General features: G+C 42.6%; 2 protein-coding genes across 10 annotated transcripts in view; one reads left to right on the top strand and one right to left on the bottom strand.

The window, feature by feature from the left end:
• The first annotated feature begins 193 nt into the window (after positions 1-193).
• Positions 194-6,260, top strand: MSANTD4 (Myb/SANT DNA binding domain containing 4 with coiled-coils). 5 transcript variants are annotated; one of them, XM_033146212.1, is made up of 3 exons: positions 194-295; positions 3,564-4,070; positions 4,838-6,260. In XM_033146212.1, the coding sequence occupies exons 2-3, from the start codon at positions 3,591-3,593 to the stop codon at positions 5,411-5,413; spliced, it is 1,056 nt and encodes a 351-aa protein (XP_033002103.1). In that variant the 5' UTR covers positions 194-295; positions 3,564-3,590; the 3' UTR covers positions 5,414-6,260. The 5 variants fall into 5 exon arrangements, with proteins under 5 accessions (XP_033002103.1, XP_033002107.1, XP_033002102.1 ...); XM_033146216.1 differs by having other exon boundaries at positions 292-387; positions 3,564-4,052; XM_033146211.1 differs by having other exon boundaries at positions 292-387.
• An 8,911-nt stretch (positions 6,261-15,171) lies between these two features.
• The window catches only part of GRIA4 (glutamate ionotropic receptor AMPA type subunit 4), a 216,534-nt gene continuing 212,310 nt past the window's right edge, over positions 15,172-19,395 (bottom strand). For 2 of the 5 annotated variants that reach the window (XM_033146200.1, XM_033146199.1), the window contains exons 16-17: positions 16,302-16,442; positions 15,172-15,869 (exon numbers count right to left, since the gene is read on the bottom strand). In XM_033146200.1, coding sequence (XP_033002091.1) covers positions 15,834-15,869; positions 16,302-16,442 — 177 coding nt within the window. In that variant the 3' untranslated portion in view covers positions 15,172-15,833. Of the gene's footprint in view, positions 15,870-16,301; positions 16,443-19,395 lie in introns of those variants that run through there. The other 3 variants (XM_033146202.1, XM_033146203.1, XM_033146204.1) reach the window with 2 other exon arrangements.

The following is a 19,395-nucleotide window of genomic DNA, read 5'->3' as shown; positions in this document are numbered from 1 at the left end:
TACGCCCCCACACCCGCCCTTTATCCCTCTCCTCGGAAGGCGCCGCGAAAACCGCCTCTTTTCGCCTCCTCCACCAATGACGGAAGCCATGCTCGTTGACAAGCAGCCGCCGCGACCAATAGGCCGGACACGGGTCAGAACGAGAGAGCAAGAGCGCGAGCGGATGGGGGCGTGGCGCTAGGGGCGTGGCGGGCAAAGTTGCGCGAGTTGGGGAAAGGAGGCGGTTGGAACCGTTGGGGAGCGCGAGCGGGTGGCGAGCGCGCGGCGCCGTCCAATCGGAGCGCCGCGTGGATGGGTGAGTGACAGGCGGCCTCGCCGGCGGCCGCGGCAGGCGGGTGGGGGTGGGTCAAAAGGCCGGCTGTTCTGAAGGGGGAGCGGTGCGCGCAGGTGAGTCGCTCTTGCGCTGCTGAGGGAGGGAGGAAGGGGAGGAGCCGCGTCCGCCTGTGAGGGAGCGCCGGGGTAGATCTCAGTTCCCTGGCTATGGTGTGTTTGTGTGTGGGGGGGAAGCTCGGCTCTTTTCCTCCGCCTTTTCCCACCCCAGCCTCCGTTCACGCGCCGCCGCTGTTTCCCTCACGGGCTTCCTTCCCCTCTTCCGCCATCGCGTGGCGTGGCCGGGGGGCGCCAGGTGCTCAGCCTCCCCTCGCCCCACCCGTTTTCCCGAGGAGAATATTCGCCGCCGACAACGCTTCGTAACATCTCCACACGTTCAAATTCAAGGCGGGATGTGTGTGTGTGTGTGTGTGTGTGAAGGTGAACCGCGGCGGCCCCTCATTTCCCTCGTCCCCCGAAGGAGCCCCGAGGCGGTAGAATGGGCCGCGCCGCTCCTGGTGAGGGATGCTGCCGTCAGTATTGTCGTTGTGTTTTTGCTGTTTTGTAGGATTTAAATCCCCATTCTTTCTACCAGAGCCGTTGGAGTGGCGTGAGACGTGTATAAAACACAGTGGCTTCACCAAGGACTGCCTGCTCAAAAGCTAAACCAACAGCCCCGCTGGAGAGCAAGAGTTCCTTTCCAAGGGCAGCTGGGGAGGGCTGCCCTCTGATACCTTATTTGCTTATTTCATTTTCCTGTTCCTCCCCCATATTCCTTTTTCGAATTATTCCCCTACGTACCTGTTTGTAAACTGCTGCAAGATGGGAAATAGCACAATAGGTTCTGGGCCAAACTCTCCCACACAGTGCTTGTTTTCTCCTTACAATGAGGTGGTTTTGTTTTTTTTAAGGTGTCCTTTAAAAGTAGATTGAAACTTAGTGGTTGCATCACAAGTTTATGGAGAAAGTTCGCCATTAGGGCTATACTGAGGTGGTGACTTCCTGATCAAAGGCACCCAGAGTTATTTTCAAAACATCCTCCTCTGGGTGCCCTGTTCCAATCATACAGAGGCTCTCTGTTGCTCAACAACTTTGGCTGGGTGCTCCCCCTAAAAAAAGGTCAACAAGTTCCAGCATCTCTTTTTTTATATAGAAAAAAGCCCTGGTGGGGCCTATTCCTTTATAAGTGTGATGGATTCATGAATTACACACTCCCTAAACCCAAGGTTAAAATCTAGGATTGCCAGACTTCATTGACATCATCAGTTTATTCTCAGGTTTCTGTGATGTATCCCTCTGTAAGTATACAGAGGGCACAGGATAAATAATTGGTATTTGCACACTGATCAATAGACTATTGGTAGTGGGATAAAGGTAAATAGTGAAGAATATGGTCGGATCTTGCAGCATAAAAAAGTTGGAAATAAAATTTGTTGATGACATTCAATATTGACAAGTGGAATATACTAGAAAAGGAACACCAGATATATTTACAGAACATTGTGTTCTGTATTAGCTGTTGCTACCCAAGAGAGGTGCTGCAATTGCTATGGACAACTCCTTGGAAATATGTAAAGCTTTTACATAATGTGTGTACAGACTTTTCAGTTTTCATTGGCTATTGTAGATCTGGAAAATGTACTTTTTGGTTTTGAGGAAAGGCTGTGAAGTCAGTCTTTAGTTTTGCAATTAGGACCTTAAGAGAGGATAGACTGAGGAACATGAATGGATAGAAAAAAGATTGAGGCAACCAAAACTCTGCACAGTATTCAAAATGCATTTGCTCAAGAGATTTGTAACAGCATTATATTGGCAGTTTTATTTTCAGTTCCGTTCCTTTCCTAATGATCCCTAGCATGGAATTTGTCTTCACAGCTACTGCACAATAAGTCAACATCTTCAAACTATCCACTATGACACCAAGGTCTTGTGAAAGAAAATTCATGATAGAAAATGGAATACAAGGAGCTGCATTTGGGGCGGGAGGTGGAATTCTAAAAAGCTTCAACAGGATGTGGAAATAGCTCATCTCTATATATGCAGCATCTGTCTTTGCTTCTGAATTAACCTCTCCTAATTTCTAAAAATCATCAGCATGGGTACCGTATTTTCCGGCGTATAAGATGACCCCCCACTTTTCCAGTTAAAATATAGAGTTTGAGATATACTCGACCGCAGATTCTCCACCCGGCGTATAAGACGACCCCCAACTTTTGAAAAGATTTTCTTGGATTAAAAAGTAGTCTTATACGCCAGAATATTATTTTTTGGAAGAAAGCATAACAGTACAAGGAGAAAGGTTTTATAAATTTAAAAGTAGAAGCTTTTCCCATAGATCATTTAGTCCTTAGCTTTTAAATAGATTTTTCTCTTATCAGTGATTTTCAAAATGGGAAAGAGCTTTTGAGAAGCAAACTTGAATTGTACAGTCACACAAATGTACACATTTCAGAGCAGGCTATTGCCACATTTGCAACTGGCATATGGAAATTAAGATCAGAAGAAGAACCTTTCGGAGTAAAGCCAAAGAACCATGTAGTCCAGCATCCTGTTTTCTACAGTGTTTTATCAAGTGCTTTTGGGAAGCCAAAAACCAGGTAATGAAGGCAGTGGACTTTCCCTACTGTCCCAAAACCGGGTATTTATATACCACAGCAAATGGTATTTAAAAGTAAGCTACCTAGAAGTTTCCCTTAGCTGTTGTGGTGAATAAGCCATTGATAAACCTATCATTGATATTGACTAATCCCCCTTTAAAGGCATCTAGGCCAGTAAGCATTGCCACATCTTGTGGAACCTGGTGGGTTTTGCATTCTATAAACAAAAACTGGATACCTCAAAGATTCGCATTAGACAATTGATTGTCTGATGTCTTTCAAGTACTGTAACTCTTCTTTACGAATAGCATCCACTAACACCGGTATTTCGAAGAGAAACCAATAGTATCTTCCATGCTATCTCAATAAATATTATTTAGCAATTGGTTGTCTTCTCTAAACCTCTGAAATCTCCTCCCCTTCCCCCCTTTATTAGATGCTTTTATTTTTATTTAATTGAGCTGATTTTAGTTCATTGGTTAAAATTCAGTCTTTGCATATTTCTCGATAGCATTTACTTTCTTGGCTCTTTGCATTTATGGACGGTAAGAGGAAAAACTGAAATATTGAAACAACATCTCACTGCAGGAACAAGCTGAATTGCAGGGTGATTGTTAAGGAACATAGTACAAATCACTAATCTCTTGTCTGCTACAGGAAGAAGTACATTGAAAGTTGAAGAAGATGAAACAGCTAAAAAGGAAAAGGAAAAGCAATTTTAGTGTTCAGGAAACTCAAACACTACTTAAAGAAATCCGAAAAAGGAGAGAAGTGCTTTTTTCTAAACAATTAAATACAACCATTAATGAGATGAAGCGGAAGGCTTGGGAGGAAATAGCAGAATGTGTTAATGCTGTTGGTGAAGGAGAGCAAAGGACGGGGACAGAAGTCAAAAGGCGATACCTCGATTGGAGGGCCCTTATGAAACGGAAGCGACTTAATACCAACATAAAGCTTGTGGGTGCTGGCTTTCACCTTCCGTCATCTGATTTGGATGATTCTCTCAACGAAGATATTGATGAGAAAATTGGATTTCCAACTGAAGCTGGTTTTGAATGGCAGAATATTACAGACTTCAGAGAAGCAGGTGGATCATTAACAGAAATAAAGGTGGAAGAAGAGGAGGAGGATCCACAGAGTTTTGAAGTAAGTAGTTCCTGCATGGTAAGTATATTTTAATTGTATGCTTTCCTTCTGTAAAATTTCCTAGGTCAGCTACTGTATAATTTCCAATCCTTAGTGACAACACACTCTTTTGTCTCCTAGATTTGAAGAGAAATCACCTTTACAGAGCAATACTAAAATAAGGTTACCAGACGTCCCTGTTCTCAGGGACAGTCCCCAGATTTACAAATCAGTCCCCATTCAAAATCCATTGAAGTTGAAAAGTTTCCCCGGATTCATTGAAAAAATCTGGTAACCTTATACTGAAAGCTGACTGAAGGCCCACTGATGGGTCATTGGAAGCAGTGTAAGTGCCACTCAAAGGCCTGCTGGCAGGATGGCATTTATGGCATTGGAGCCCCCATGAGGAATGTTCTGCAGGCATAGATGTTATGCCAACAGTCTTATGCCAGTGGTGAGACCACAACAGGACAAGTCAGGGTAGCTAAAGAGCTGCAGTATCCTCACACCTCTTGTCCCATAGACCTGTCCCTAAAAAGGGTCAGCAGGATTAGGAAGTAGCAGAACACCACAGGGCCCCACCCCAAGATAGGGTTGCTCTGTTCATTGCTCAGTATGTGCACAAAGTTTGGATAACAATGAAACATGTAGGTGGGATCTTAATGTGCTCTTCCAAAGGCTCACAAAAAACCTTAGCCTGAGGGCCTCTCTCAGAAGCTAAGGTTTCTGCCTTGCTTTTCCTACAGCTGATAGATGTATCTTTACCTAGTGCAGAACATAATTAAATTGCTAATTGATTTTCTTAGTTTCCTATTGAGGAAGAAGAGGAGATTCTGTCCTCAGTGTTGCCAGATTCTAAAAAGGAAAGTGACCTTCCTGATTTCACTCACATCGAAGAGTTTGGCAATCTAAGCTCTGCTCAAGCTAGGCTGGCCTATGAAGATTCTCATCTGCTGATTAGCCTGGAAAAACAGAAGCTGGAGTTAGAGAAACAGCGACTGGATATTGAAGCAGAACGCCTGCAAGTGGAGAAGGAGCGCCTGCAGATCGAAAAAGAGCGGTTACGACACATTGACCTGGAGCATGAGAGGCTTCAACTGGAAAAGGAGAGATTACAAATGGAGCGAGAGAAACTGAGGCTTGAGGCTTTGCATGCTGAGAAACCTGTGCTGGAAAATGACCCCAGCCAGTCAGAAAAACCTGCCTTGCAACCTCTGGATCTAGAAACTGAAAAACTAAAAATTGAAAAGGAGCGCTTACAGCTCGAGAAGGAGAGGCTGCAGTTCTTGAAGTTTGAATCAGAGAAATTGCAAATCGAAAAAGAACGTTTGCAAGTGGAGAAGGAGCGCCTTCGAATTCAGAGGGAAGGGCACCTGCAATGAACTTGGAGAAACTATGATTAACAATGCTGTGCTTCGTTTGTTCTTCCCCCTTTTTTCTTTTTGAAAGGGTAGCTTGGTTTCAGTAAAAGTGTTGGATAGTCTGGTTGTCAAAGCATTTCACCATCCAAGAGAATCCTGGTTTCCATTGCTTTGATACTGTGATGCTTACATCTTGACAGTACTTTTTTTTCCCGTTGCCAGAGTTGAACATTAATGTGTTCAAGTTTAAAAGAAGCTAAGGAATGGTGCTCAGTAAGTCAGTGTGCCTGTGTAAATGGAGCTTATGTGTGAAATTGCATTTCAGTGTAAGAGAAGTGTTAAATGTCCTCTTGCATTCTCTGTTGTATAGATTTGCCTCCACATTAAGCATCAAGGCTTAGCTGTATCCTGTCCTTCTTAAGATTGTTATTCTAAATCCATAGGAGCTTTCAACAAATTTGCATTTGATCTAAAGGAATGAGATTAAAGGTAGGCCTTAATGCTTTACATAGTGTTAACCATGAAAGTAATGCCTTTAAAATGAGGTGTGTTCTTCTCTAGAGAAATGTTGAAAGGTCAGACTTTGAGGCTCTCAGTAGTTTTCCTACTCAACTATGTTTGTTAGTAGAAAAAAAGAATAAATGAAGCTTCATGTATGAAAACACAGATTTCACCATTTATTTCCAAGCCAGATCTTAGAACCTCTGGCTTCTGTAGATAGCTTTGGTGGCCCACTTTGACATTGAAGTGTTTGAGCAGAAATATATCTTGTGGGATTTACATAGATTATTTGTACATGTCAGTTTATTTATATCACTATGTAATTACTTTTATTTTGCAAATAAAGTGTTATTTTTTCTTACTGAAATAAGCATGTGACTCTACAGTGGGAGGACAATTGGGTCTGTTGCAGATTAATCTATTCCCTGTTAATCAAATCATTTTAGAGTAAAGAATCAAGGCTTTGGGTCTCGGTAATATTAAAGTTCATCCACTTCATCTGGCTGGTGCTTGGCCAATATCAAAACACAGGCAAACTTGCGTAGTTGGTGTGACAGCTGGATGAGGAGTGGGACAGAGGCTGTGTGCTTTTCACTGTTGCTTCTGCCATCTGTATTCCTGGCCTTCAGCTGATGAGTCAGAAACCACTAGTGGGTCGTAATCTGATCCAAGGTGGATCACAAAAGGCGCACTGTCACCATGCCAAGAGATTTAAGAAATGGGTCTTCAAATAGACATGTGGGTTAAAAGTGGGTCCCAGGTGAAGGCAACAAGAATTGGACTAATCAAAGTCGTATGTCATAGGTATTACCAAATAAAGTCATACTTCAGTATATGAAGCCACTTATCCTAGTGTTCCCATATGTAACTGAAGTTTTCCAAGTGGCAACAAATTCCATTGGTTTAGCAGTCCTCTTCAAAACCTTTTTCTGAGGCAGCTTAGATCTGTGTTGATGGGAGCTCTGGTAGGTGCAACCAATCTTAGTTTATTTTGGGTAAGTTTATATCCAAACAAAAAAAACCATGACTGCTCACTGGTAACAGGGTGGTGTTAAAGGAATGTAGTACTTGGCTGCTGTCACTGAGCAATGAGAAAGAGGTGCCCATACCCTTACTAGCTGAAGATTGCTGGAGTGGCACACATTGGTGAATGACAAGGTGCACACACTGAAGAGTTTGGATTTGATATCCTGCTTTATCACTACCCGAAGGAGTCTCAAAGCGGCTAACATTCTCCTTTCCCTTCCTCCCCCACAACAAACACTCTGTGAGGTGAGTGGGGCTGAGAGACTTCAGAGAAGTGTGACTAGCCCAAGGTCACCCAGCAGCTGCATGTGGAGGAGCGGAGACACAAACCCGGTTCCCCAGATTATGAGTCTACCGCTCTTAACCACTACACCACATTGGCAACATTTCACCAGTTGTGCACTGAGATGGTGCTACCCTGCCTTCCAGCAATGCATGCTGGAATAGGTATGGTGAAGGGTTGTTACTTGGTGTGACAGCTTATTACACCACTCCTCCATGAACTACCACTGTTGTCTTGAATGCCTTTGCTACTCATTGAACTCACTTTAATTCCTTGAGTAACTTGGCTGTGGTATACTGTGCCTGGTTTCCATTCCCCCCACCCCACCCCACCCTATAATTGTACTACTCAATCATTAGTCAGTTGGATCATAAGGCGTAGAGTTGCCAATTCATTTCATGCTGTGTAATGCAATACTTTAAAGTCTGTAATTACATTACACAAGGCTTATGATCCATCCTGAGATAGCTTGCTCTTGATGGATAGCACCATCAAGGAGAGCAGAAGAGCTAGAATGAGATGGGGAAAGAGTACAATTTTAATTTGACTTTTCTGTTTAGGAGTTTGAACATTGCTTTTCAGTGGGATAGTTATCTGCTGGATAAGAAGATTAAGGGAATCAGAACTACCAGAGTTTCACACTCTAAAAGTTAATTTAGCTGTTTTAAAGTTCTAGTTAAGAGTGCTGTTAGGTGATCATTTTCACAAATGAAAATCCTTGTTTAATAGAAACACAATTCATTCCGTCACAAACAAGCCATATAATCCTAGCTGGGGATCATCATACACTTTCAACCTGATTGCAACAGTCTCCCATTTGGAGTGGTGGTTCAGATAAATAATCTGGCCATGAAGTGGCCATTCAATGAGGCTTGTGCATAGGCTTCTGGTCCTTTGTAGTTGGGGATTTCCACTGTTGTTTACATTGGAGCCTGCTGATTGTCATTACTTGGTTTTCAAATGAGTGGTACGGGGTGAGTTTACATAATTTCTATGTTAACAGAATATATCCTTACCAGTAGAATGATAGAAACATCTGTCCCTAGGCATGATGGATCTCTGCAACTTGTTTTCTCTTACCACCCTAGGCAAATTATTAAGCGGTGGATTTCCCAGGGCATGATAATCCCAGCAATGACTTAAAGGCAAAGAGAGTTCAAGCCCATGAAGAACTAAGGCCTCATATGAATAATAATTTGCTAATAGTAGTTACAACTACCATGGTGGATGGGATATTCAGTGATGTCCAAATATTTTCAAATATGGACACTGGCAATTATATGCCACCAGTTATCAATGGAAGCCAGTGTGGTGTAATGGATAGAATGAAGGCTGAGATGTCACTGAGACTTGTGTTTTGTGGCTCAGAAATTTTGATTTCAGGGACTTTTACCATTTAAACTGGTGAACATTGATTATTCTCGGACTCCAAGCTGGAGAATAATGCATTTCCATCTCTCTCTAATATACTGATCACACAATTCCTGTTATCCACCATCCAGACACCCATATCCCAAGATTGATGCTCCGGCATAGTATGTGGGAAACAGCAAAAATGGAGGGAGTTCTCTGTACCTTGCAGGTGCCCAACTGAGAAACAATTTTCTTTCTTTCCTTTCTCCTGTTTGCTACCAGAACAATAGCAAAGCAAGAGGGTGGGAGGGGAAAAGAATGAGTCAGAAGCAGTTTTAAAGTCCCTCAGACTCTGGGGTCTGTTGGCTTGGCAGGGTCCAAATTGATTTAGATTGTATAGGCTTATGTTGAGCTGTTTCCCCATTTTTTGAGGTGGGGAATAGCTTGGTTTACTCTGAGCCATTCTGCAACATGGGAGCCCACCTATTACTAGCAGAAACATGAATCTCTATTTGTGAACTTGGACTAGTTGCTATCTCTTGACCTCATCTCTTGGATGTGAAGAGAAAATGGTGGTGAGTGGCAAATCTGCACTACCCCGAGTCCCTGAACCCCAGTGGATGGGACAAAAATATAAGCAATGCATACACATAATCTCCAGTATTGTTGCAAAACAGCATATCTGCTAGATGCACATCAGATGATCCTCCACATAATGGAACCACACCACTGTGTGTCAGAATAGCTCCTTAGTGAGGTAATTCACCACCAATAATATTTTGCTTCATTGGGTCCAAGAGCTGAACTGATACACACTATGCTATATTTTTTGTTTTAAAACTTGGGTGTCTAGAATCCTGCTGAAAACATCAACCCTTTCAAAGCCCTTTCATCTTGGTGAAAAATAAATCACCTTGGAGAGCCGATCTTAGAAGACTTTACATTTTAATATTTGCTGCTAATGAATGCTGATGTCTTAGATTGCCCTGGAGCCTGAACTCCTCTATTTATTCACAGAGCAGACTTTGAATAGCTGACAGCAGAGGTATTTTGTCTGCAGCTTTCTGACAGCCTGCTTCCTTTCAAGTCTAAGGAAATGGGGAAACTCACATCTCAAGCACCCATGTCAGTCTGGAGCAGGACTACATAGTACGACATTTACACCTGAGCGAGTTATGAATCCAGCATATTGATTTAGCACACCCACTCATGCTGGGTAGGATGGAGAGAGTTCATGCATTCACGAACCAAAGATACAGTAGCACACACGGCAACCCCACAGTATATATGCAGTGTGTGATGTGAACATTGTGTGAGTACAAAATAGGCCCAATTGATGCAATGCCTTCATAATCGGTTAACTTATCCCAGAGCCTTTAGGGGAGCTGAATTTCTCTAAAGCAAAAACTGCTATGTAAAATATACTTTAAACAGATGCAAATCCCAGCTCCTCACAGTAGCCAATCTGACCTCAAGACAATATGAACTAATTCTACCATTCCCAGTTTTAGGAAACATTTTTCCCTGGGTAAATGTTGCTTCTCACCAGTTTCCCCCTTAGTGTGACAATTGGCAATGTTTGTGTCCACTTCTGCTTTTATGCAAACTTCCTCCTCTACCCCAAAACCAAATTAATTCAACTCTGGGCAGCATACACAGCAGTCCTTGTCTCGCTGGCACCCTAGACGTCTGTATACAAATATGTTGTTTTGGTGGTATTTTTTATATTTATTGTATTTAGTGGATGCGGGTGGCGCTGTGGTCTAAACCGCAGCCTGTTGGGCTTGCCGATTGTGAGGTCGGCAATTAGAATCCCCACGACAGGGTGAGCTCCCATTGCTCTGTCCCAGCTCCTGCTAACCTAGCAGTTCAAAAGCATACGAGTGCAAGTAAATAAATAAGTACTGCTGTGGCGGGAAGGTAAACGGCGTTTCCGTGCGCTCTGGTTTCTGTCACGGTGTTCTATTGCGCCAGATGCAGTTTAGTCATGCTGGCCACATGACCCGGAAAGCTGTCTGTGAACAAACACTGGCTCCCTCGGCCTGAAAAGTGAGATGAGTGCAGCACCCCATCGTTGCCTTTGGACTTAACCATCCAGGGGTCCTTTACCTTTACTTTTTATCTTATTTATTATAAGCACTTGTATCAGTAGTGTTAAACTAGCAGGCTTTTGAGCTGAACAGAGCTCTTGTCCAGAGAGGCTCAAAACAATGCAGCAGCTTGCAGCCTTTCCCTATCATGCTCTGCTTGGATTTATCCAAAAGTTTAGCATGCAATCCTTGGAAGAGAGAAATTTATTATATAGGAGTCAACAGTAGACGTTAACTGAAAATGGTAGCCCTTGAGTTTTACCTGTCTCACCTCTGTGGTGTGTTGTTCAGTTTGGCTTTGTTCCTGACATGACATGGAGCTTTCTCCACTTCACGCCACTGTGTCATTAACTAGATAGTGGCATTAGGACCTGAAATGTGTTAAACTGCACATTTCTTTTGTGGGGAGGGATGTTGCTGCAGTGAAATGAAATGACTGCCTTGTGCCTGCTCCTCCCCACACACCCCAAAATCACACACCCCATATATACATATTGCTTCTTGGGCTCCTTGAAAGAACACATATGTTACAAATATTATAATGTATAGATACACAAAATTATATATACAAATAAAGCAAATGAAAAATGAAGAAAAAACGAGCTGGACAAACTACAAGCATATGTTTGACATGATGTTTTCTGTGTGTCTCCAGATCTATCCTCCCCAAGTCGTCTGCCCCAATCTTTTCCTTATCCACTTGCGCTGAGTCACTCTCCTTCATCTCCCCCATATCTCCACTATATAATATATCTTCTTTTGTACCATGCCCAGGACCCAGGCTACACATTGCATCTTCTAACAGAGGGATGCTGCTCCGGAACTTCTTAGGGAGGTGGCACTACTAAGAGGGTCTCCTCTGCTGCTTAGGGCTATAAGCAGTAAGGTGAGCACCTTGAATTGAACCAGAAACCAACTGGCAACCAATGCAGCTGGTTTTAAACAGGGATTGTGCTTTTGGACTATAATTCCCATCATTCCAGACTACAGGACATGTGGGTGGTGCAGATGGGAGTTGTAGTGCAGCAACATTGGGAGGACCACAGATTTCACATCCCATAAATTGCTCTATGGAATAAGGCACGGTGGGGAAACTTTTGGACTCACAGGCTTTCTGATTTAGGAAAGGTTTTGTACTGACTCCTGCTGAGCTGAGCAGGGTTTAACCCTCTGGGTGGAGGGAGATTAAATCCTGTTGCCTGGGCTGCATCCACAGCCCACACAGAATTGAATTTAGCCCATCATCTGACAGCACCCACTTATTGGAGTAACCTCAGCTGATTGAAAGGTGAAAAAAATGGCCTCATGGACCAAACTGGAACCACTGATGGACCCAAATCGTCCTGTGGTAAGGGATCCTAACTATTGTACCAGGAAGGAAGGATTTGATGCAGAGTTTTACCAGGTGGCGCTGTGGGTTAAACCACAGAGTCTAGGGCTTGCTGATCAGAAGGTCGGCGGTTCAAATCCCAGCCACGGGGTGAGCTCCCGTTGCTCGGTCCCAGCTCCTGCCCACCTAGCAGTTCGAAAGCATGTCAAAGTGCAAGTAGATAAATAGGGACCGCTCCAGCGGGAAGGTAAACGGCGTTTCCGTGCGCTGCTCTGGTTCGCCAGAAGCGGCTTTGTCATGCTGGCCACATGACCCGGAAGCTGTCTGTGGACAAACGCCGGCTCCCTTGGCCTATAGAGCGAGATGAGCGCCGCAACCCCAGAGTCGGACACGACTGGACCTGATGGTCAGGGGTCCCTTTACCTTTACCTTTACCCCAGTCTGGACAGTATATCTGCGGTACATACAACATATTACCTGGCACATGTAATTCCCCAACTTCTGCTATCTCTTTTCAGTCTAATGTAGATTGTAAGTCTCCTAAACAAGGACTTGACTGCTCTGCAGGGAGGGTTTAGAACACTATTAATATTATGTCAAAATCAAATAGTAGCTAGAATGGTACCAGCTGTATGTTTGACCTATACTGCAAATGCACAAAGTACTTTGGTCCCATTTTCCAAGTAATCTCATAGCATATCCTTTCACTCTTCAGTGTAAAGAAGGTGAGGAAGAATTAGCTCAAAATGGAAACAACTTTTGTTATAAATTTGCAGCACTGTACAGAAATACAAAATAGCATTAGAGGCAGTTTTTAATTCCAAAGTTGTTGATGTGTGCATATCAGCAGCTGCATGGATTTGAGGAATGTTTCTCTGACCCAAAGACTTTGATAACGGCATGTCCTCTTTTGCTTTTTCAGATGTTGCAAGCAGTGGCCTTAGAGGGCTAATACCACCACAACATTTGAGGCACTGCGTTTGTGCTGAGAGCAGCAGAAGATCTGCCTCATTTGTTACTCTCATACATCTTTACAATAAAACATGAAAGAATTATTGTCATCCACAAACGTTTTCCAGAATGGGTTTGCACTGGGGGTGGGGGGGGGGAGAGAGAGAACTCACATTTTGTTGATTAAAAATAAAACTAATTACCTGAATGGACTGCCATTGTGGAAATACATCATAACCATAACTTCTAATGTTTTGTGTCTGTAAGATGGCTTGCTATGGACTTTGCTCATGTGACATTGCAATCTTGTGATCTGAATAAAAATATATTAATGATGCTACCAAAACAGTTGGTTATTACATGGAGCCCGAAAATGGCACGCCTGTATCAAGTTCTTCCACTCCTGTACTGTGTAGTGCCACCTATCATGCTGCTCTCCATATCTGTTTCCCAAACTGCTTTTTTCTTCAATGAAGTCCACCTGTCTGGCCAACCTGGCTTGATGTAAGGGTGTAGTTCTCCCTCCATGCAAGCAAAGGGAGAAGAGGTCTTGGAGAGGTGGAATCTTACGCCTTTAAAAGTTTTTCACAGCCCCAAAGTTTTGTTTTTCCGTGTCTCTTGTTAGAACTGCTGTATGTTTATTTACGACAGAATTTGGAGTAATTTTGGGTGCTTCTAAGAAGTACTGCTAGCTGAATGTGTTGTCATTTCAGCATTCTGGAATGTGGCATTCCAACCTGCACAGGGTTTCATAAGCAGCATGAAGATCTACAGTCTGCACAAGTTTTTTCCTTTGGGCATTATGAGATGTACCAACAAGGACATTCAGAAATGGCTGGGGGTTTGCCTTGGATGCAAGGACTGAACTTGCTCTTAGTTGTCTTGGAGAATTAGCATTGGAAATTTTAAAACCATGTGGGTCTCCTAAGAAACTTGGTTCTATATTCTTCAGATGGAGGGGTGGGGAGATCCTGAATTGGGCATCAGAGTTCATTTTTCATACTCCAATATTCTTGCAGGGATATATCAGTTACCAGCCCAATGCATGATTTATTAACAGCACAGTTCTTCCTTGGGTTGCACAAAGGAAAAAGAAAGAAAGACATGGATCCCCTTCAACCCATGCTCTCTCTCTCTCTGTGTGTGTGTTTTTATAAGTTGCAGAATGTACATTTAATTGAATCTAGGTACCTTTGGTCCTTTTTAAAAAGAAAAGATAGGTAGCCCTTCTGAACCATAGGGAGATCAAGACTGACTACCAAATCAGTATTTGAGTCACTAGCCAATATGTCCATCAAGTACCGGTAGGTTGTGATAGCAAGGGAAGCTGATCTCAAAACTGCAGCAGGAGGAAATACGGATCCAGTCCCAATTTGCATGCATGCTTGTCTTGGCATAAATGACAAAAACAACCAACCCATTCCATTAATAAGCAGTGTCTGTGTGGCCAGAAAGAAAGATAGCTCAGGAAAGTGAAAGATTCTTTCCCCCTGAGTCTTGGGTAGAAGCAACCAAGGGTCCACACATCAACTTCGAATGTTTTACGTAAATCCAAAATGCAATTTCACAACAGTCCCTGGCTGTTAGTAGCTGCAACCTGCCTGCCACAGCTCAGTCGTAGAGCACCTGGGTTCCAGGTTCAATCCCTGACATCTCCAGGCTGGGAGAGACCCATGTCTGAAACCTTGGAGAGCTACTGCCTGCCAGTGTAGACAATACTGGGTTAAATAGACCAAGAGTCCATTTCGAAGTCTTACTTTGTGACTTACTGCCTTCTGTTGGGGCTTTGCGTATGATGAAATCCTGCAGATGTGCAGCCAAAAGCCAAGAAAGTGGTTTAGGGACCAGATCCTCAGCAGGGTGTGGACTGTGCCTCATGACATCTCAGAAGCCAGGGAAATTGCTGAACATAGTTTCCAGTGCTCGGCGGTGGGCTTCAGTGCCTTACAAAGCCTCCCCCATGACAAGCAGAAGCAGAATATATTATGCAAAACAGAAAGAAAAAAGCTGAACAGACTATGCAATAGCTGAGTCACCAAGCACACAAGCATAACTTGCATAATATATGCAAGATACAGAATCACACATTTTTGCTGTTGCGGGATTTGGATTCCCTCAGAGCAGATTTATTTTTAAAGGGCAGGATACATATATCCCTGCCTGCTGTACATATGATTATTATGCTGGAGTGAACCAGTAGCAAAGTCAAGAACAGTCCATTGCTTCTCTGGCCAGAAACTCAAGCCTGGCCACACTTCTTGGCGTCAGAATGTAAATTCGTCTCAAATACAATTTACCCTCAGCTCTATTGACCTGTTGGGAACAGCATTCCTGATAGTCAGAAAACCACTCCAGGTCACCAGGTATTAAAAGAACGGTTGTTGTTTTATTCTTTTTTGGTGGGTACAAAAACCACAGTTTCTTACACAGAACAAGATTATAAATAATATCGGTAACATGAGTGACCCGTAGTCTCTTTTGATTCTATACTGCAGACTGATTGTGTTCTCTAAACTTATTTGTTGGTTTCTTGTAGTTAGACAGATGCAAATCCATGGAACACGGAATGATGGGACAGAATGAGGATGACCAACAATGTTTATAAAAAAAAAGTCTCTGAATTTTATTACAGTGATGACATTTTATATCAATTATTGCAATGAATTGTTCCCTAAGATGGTTAGAAAAAAGAATTGTGTTGTCCTCTACTGAATTTACATCCGTTAAAAAGCAAGCATGTTTCAATATTCCTCTTTTTTCCCCCAAAGAAAAAAGTAATTAATTTCTTTTATTTTTTCACAGGATTTACATATTTATTTTCTTATCACAGTTTAGTGACTTGTTTCCACAGCCGGACATTCTTCCCACTGTATAATGTTGATCGTCGGGAAACACAGGTAAGCATGTTCATTGACTTCTAGAGCAGTTGGTTCTCCACTTTGCCAAGACAAAGACCGAAAGGTAGCCTTTTCCTCGTGTGTATTCTTCACAGTTTTAATGCGCTAAATTGGCAAGTCCTATTAGTCGGTGTTTTTGTGTGTTTTTTTTAAAGTCCACTCAAGTGAAATTTGTCACTGTTAATATTCCTGTCCCAACCCCGCCTCCCCCCAACAAAACTAAATTATGATTTATTTATTTTCCTGATATAAAATCTGAGTTTGGGTTTCCGAGCTGAGACCATGCACACATATTTGCTGCTGCTGATGTCTGGCATGCCAGGATGCCCTTCCCATGCTCAGCCCATTTCTAAGTTCATCAATGACATTTCCCCGTGTCGTGTTACAGTCCATGCTGTATTCCCGTCAGTCACTGACACAGTTTAATTAAGGCACTCGGATATTTTTTTGGTTTTTATGGTAGGTCTGATGCAATTACCGCCAATCCCGAACTTTGTCTAATTGCAGTTCCACTGTGTACAGCCTTTGGGCAGTCGGGAGTCAGAATGCGTCCGTTTTCTCCCATGCTCCCTGTGATGGATAATCTGGCTTTGTTTCGTATGGCTTCAGAAAAGGTCAGCTGGGAGGCAGGAGAAAGGGAGAGAGGGAGAAGGAAAAGGAGGAGGCAGAAAGGAAGTGTTACAATATTTCTGTTCCCCAATAAAACCAGTGCACAGCAAACACCAAAAATATCTAGGTGTAGACATCTGCATTATCATGTTAACTGTTTATATAATAATATAGATATAAGTGCCTTTAACACACTCTAATAATAATAATAATAATAATAATAATAATAATAATAATAATAATGCTCTAAAAGAGATCAAACCGGAGATTCCCATTCTGTTAAAATTTAGTAAAAGTCAAATCTCTGTGGGCAAGTGTAAAATGTTACTCAGTTGCCCAGTTTTCCTACGAATCAATCTCTTGTTCCTCCCCCCCCCATCCATTTTCATGTACATGTGATAGCAGTAAGGCTCAAAATTTTCTCATAAACTAGCTTGTAAATCTGAAGTCTGCCAAGCTGATATTATCTAGTTTACTGCATTTTTTTTGAATAAAAAAAAGTTACAGGCTTTCTGTACATTTAAATGAAAATCCAGCCAAAGTTAAGCCCCTTTTAGCCCCATTGATTTAAATGAAAACAAAATCCAAACATATGCTTATCTCCACAGAAATAAATGGGACTTAAAAGTGTTTGACTTTAGCCGAATTCTTCCTTCCTTCCTTTCCACTTCTACCTTGATTTTCTTTCAGTTAAAATTAAGACAAGTTGCAAATACTTAAAAGGCTAATAAAAAAACAACTGTAAAAAATAATATTGTATATACATAATGTGAATAATTAAAAATCTGTCTCAAAGGCCTGTTTAAATAAAAAAAAAATGGTTTAAACCTGCCTGGGAGTAACCACCTCCCTCTGAACTCAGTGGGACTTACTTGTGAGCAAACATGCATAGAATTGCACTCCAAGACTGGAATCTTATTGGGGGTGAGGTTTGAGGTTTCAGAATGCCGAATCCATGTCATGCTTTCTTTTAGAACCTAGCACCTCATTGTTTGCAATCTCTTTTTCTTTTTTTAAAAGGCCCATTGATTTGAAACGGGACATTGGCACCACTAAGTTTTGTTGGACAGGGCCAAACTCTCCAATAAAATGAGTTTATTTGCTGAAATCGTGGCAATAATCTGGGCTACACGTGGCATGCCATGGGACAAGAGCAACACACACACACACACACACACACACACACACACACACACAAGGCCCAAAGCAGGACATTTATGGTGGATTAAGATAATCCCACCCCTCTGCAGTAACTGAGATTGTCCCGAGAGCACCAGGTATAAGGGTTTTTTTGTGCATTGGGTGGTGTCTACAAATGAGCGAGTGACCCTCCTGGACATGCATGCAGAGCATTGGAGGGAAACGCTTAGCTTCTGGGGGAAGCCTCCTGAATCGACCTTGAGAAAAGGAACAGAGCGAAAACGGATAGTTGACAAAAATGTGGGAGAAAAAGGAACGTGGTTGACATTTCTTTGCATTTTGAGGGATGGGGGAAACCTCTAGACCTGGCTGCAGATGCATTCTTTTCTTGCCTGAGACCTGAGTAAAGTTTTATGGTGTTTCTATAGTACCTACATTAACACAAATCTCAAAGTAGCGTACAAAGGTGAAAACAAGCAAACAGATTAAAAGCAATTTAAAAAAGAAACACCGAATCACGAGCAACATGGAAAGATACAGAGCTACTAACCAGGGAAAGCCTGAGGAAACCGAGATGTTTCTGCTAAAGGATTGAACCACCCAACCATTGGTGCTTTATTCATTACTGGACAGGTGAATTCTACATAATCCTAGTTATAGATGAAGCAAGGGGTGGGGGTTTAAAGTGCTTTTTGTTTCATTAATTAGAGAGGTTATATGATACAAAGGTTGCTTCCACTGCGCATTCTTCCTGAATTGTTTAGATGAGGTTTGTGGGGAGATTAGAAGACATTGTCTTTGTATGGAGTATTTGTTCTGAACTGTTTGCAGGGGGTTTAGATAGTGTGTTCTGTCACTCTCCTTATTGCAGAAGCCAGCTTGTTTTGAAAGACCAAAATCAATTTGCCCTCTGCCTTTCTTTCTGTCTAGCTACTCTTAAGAAGCTACCTTTGGAACAGCCTTCGTGTAAAATGGTTATGAAGGATGTCATTCACTACATTACCCAGTGTCCTCTATGTAAAAAATCATCATGAAAAATATCTGAGTTTTGCCGCATAATTCCCCCCCCCACACACACACACCAAGTGAGTTTGTGTGCTTTTTGCTGCTGTGCGTTAAAAATGGTTTAGCACCTTGCACAATTGGAGCTGCTGCTGGAGAAACAGAAAGAGGAAACCTTCAAGAACACACAAAGGTTTTGAAAGCCACGTTCCCTCTTAAATTGTTTCTGGCAGAAACAAAAGGTAACAGACAAACGGGCAAGGGAATCTTTTTGGAAAGTGAATCTATACTTCCCCACTCCATGTGCACCAAGCCCCCTCCCACGTCTTCTTCACCCCCTCCAGGAAACCCACCTATTTCTCGGTGCTCTCCAGCTACAGTGACCACACGCCAATCTCTGGTCATACTGTGTTTGTTCTGCATTGTATGGTTTTGTTGTGTATCGGCTGTGCCTTTCGGATGCAATCTCCTTGGGGCAGGGGCCTGCTATTTGACAGGCACACTTTGCCTGCTGTGTAGTGCCGTGCGCACCAGCACTGCATGAATAAAAATAAAAATAATAAATAGAATGCCTTTCTTTTTAAAGTCTGAGGTGGCAAAATAAAACGCTTAACATTTACAAGCTCACACCTAAGCTTTATTTTCTCTGTGTGTGTGTGTGTGTTTTTTTTAATTGCCATATCACTGGTCTTGTGGGTATTATTAAGGTGTACAGTCGTACCTCGGAAGTCGAAGAGAATCCGTTCCAGGAGTCTGTTCGACTTCCAAAATGTTCGATTTCCAAAGCGTGGCTTCTGATTGGCAGCAGGAAGCTCCTGCAG

This window comes from Lacerta agilis, chromosome 4 (genome assembly GCF_009819535.1).
Source record: "Lacerta agilis isolate rLacAgi1 chromosome 4, rLacAgi1.pri, whole genome shotgun sequence".
Taxonomy (NCBI): domain Eukaryota; kingdom Metazoa; phylum Chordata; class Lepidosauria; order Squamata; family Lacertidae; genus Lacerta; species Lacerta agilis.
The sequence above is the reverse complement of the archived record's forward strand: the minus strand, read 5'-3'. Positions and strand labels throughout refer to the sequence as shown.

Excerpts from the sequence above, each read along its gene's own strand:
- MSANTD4 (XM_033146212.1), top strand. The coding sequence starts at position 3,591 with ATGAAACAGCTAAAAAGGAAAAGGAAAAGCAATTTTAGTGTTCAGGAA. Across the intron at positions 4,071-4,837 it reads AAGTAAGTAGTTCCTGCATG|TTTCCTATTGAGGAAGAAGA; the intron begins GTAAGTATATTT and ends TGATTTTCTTAG.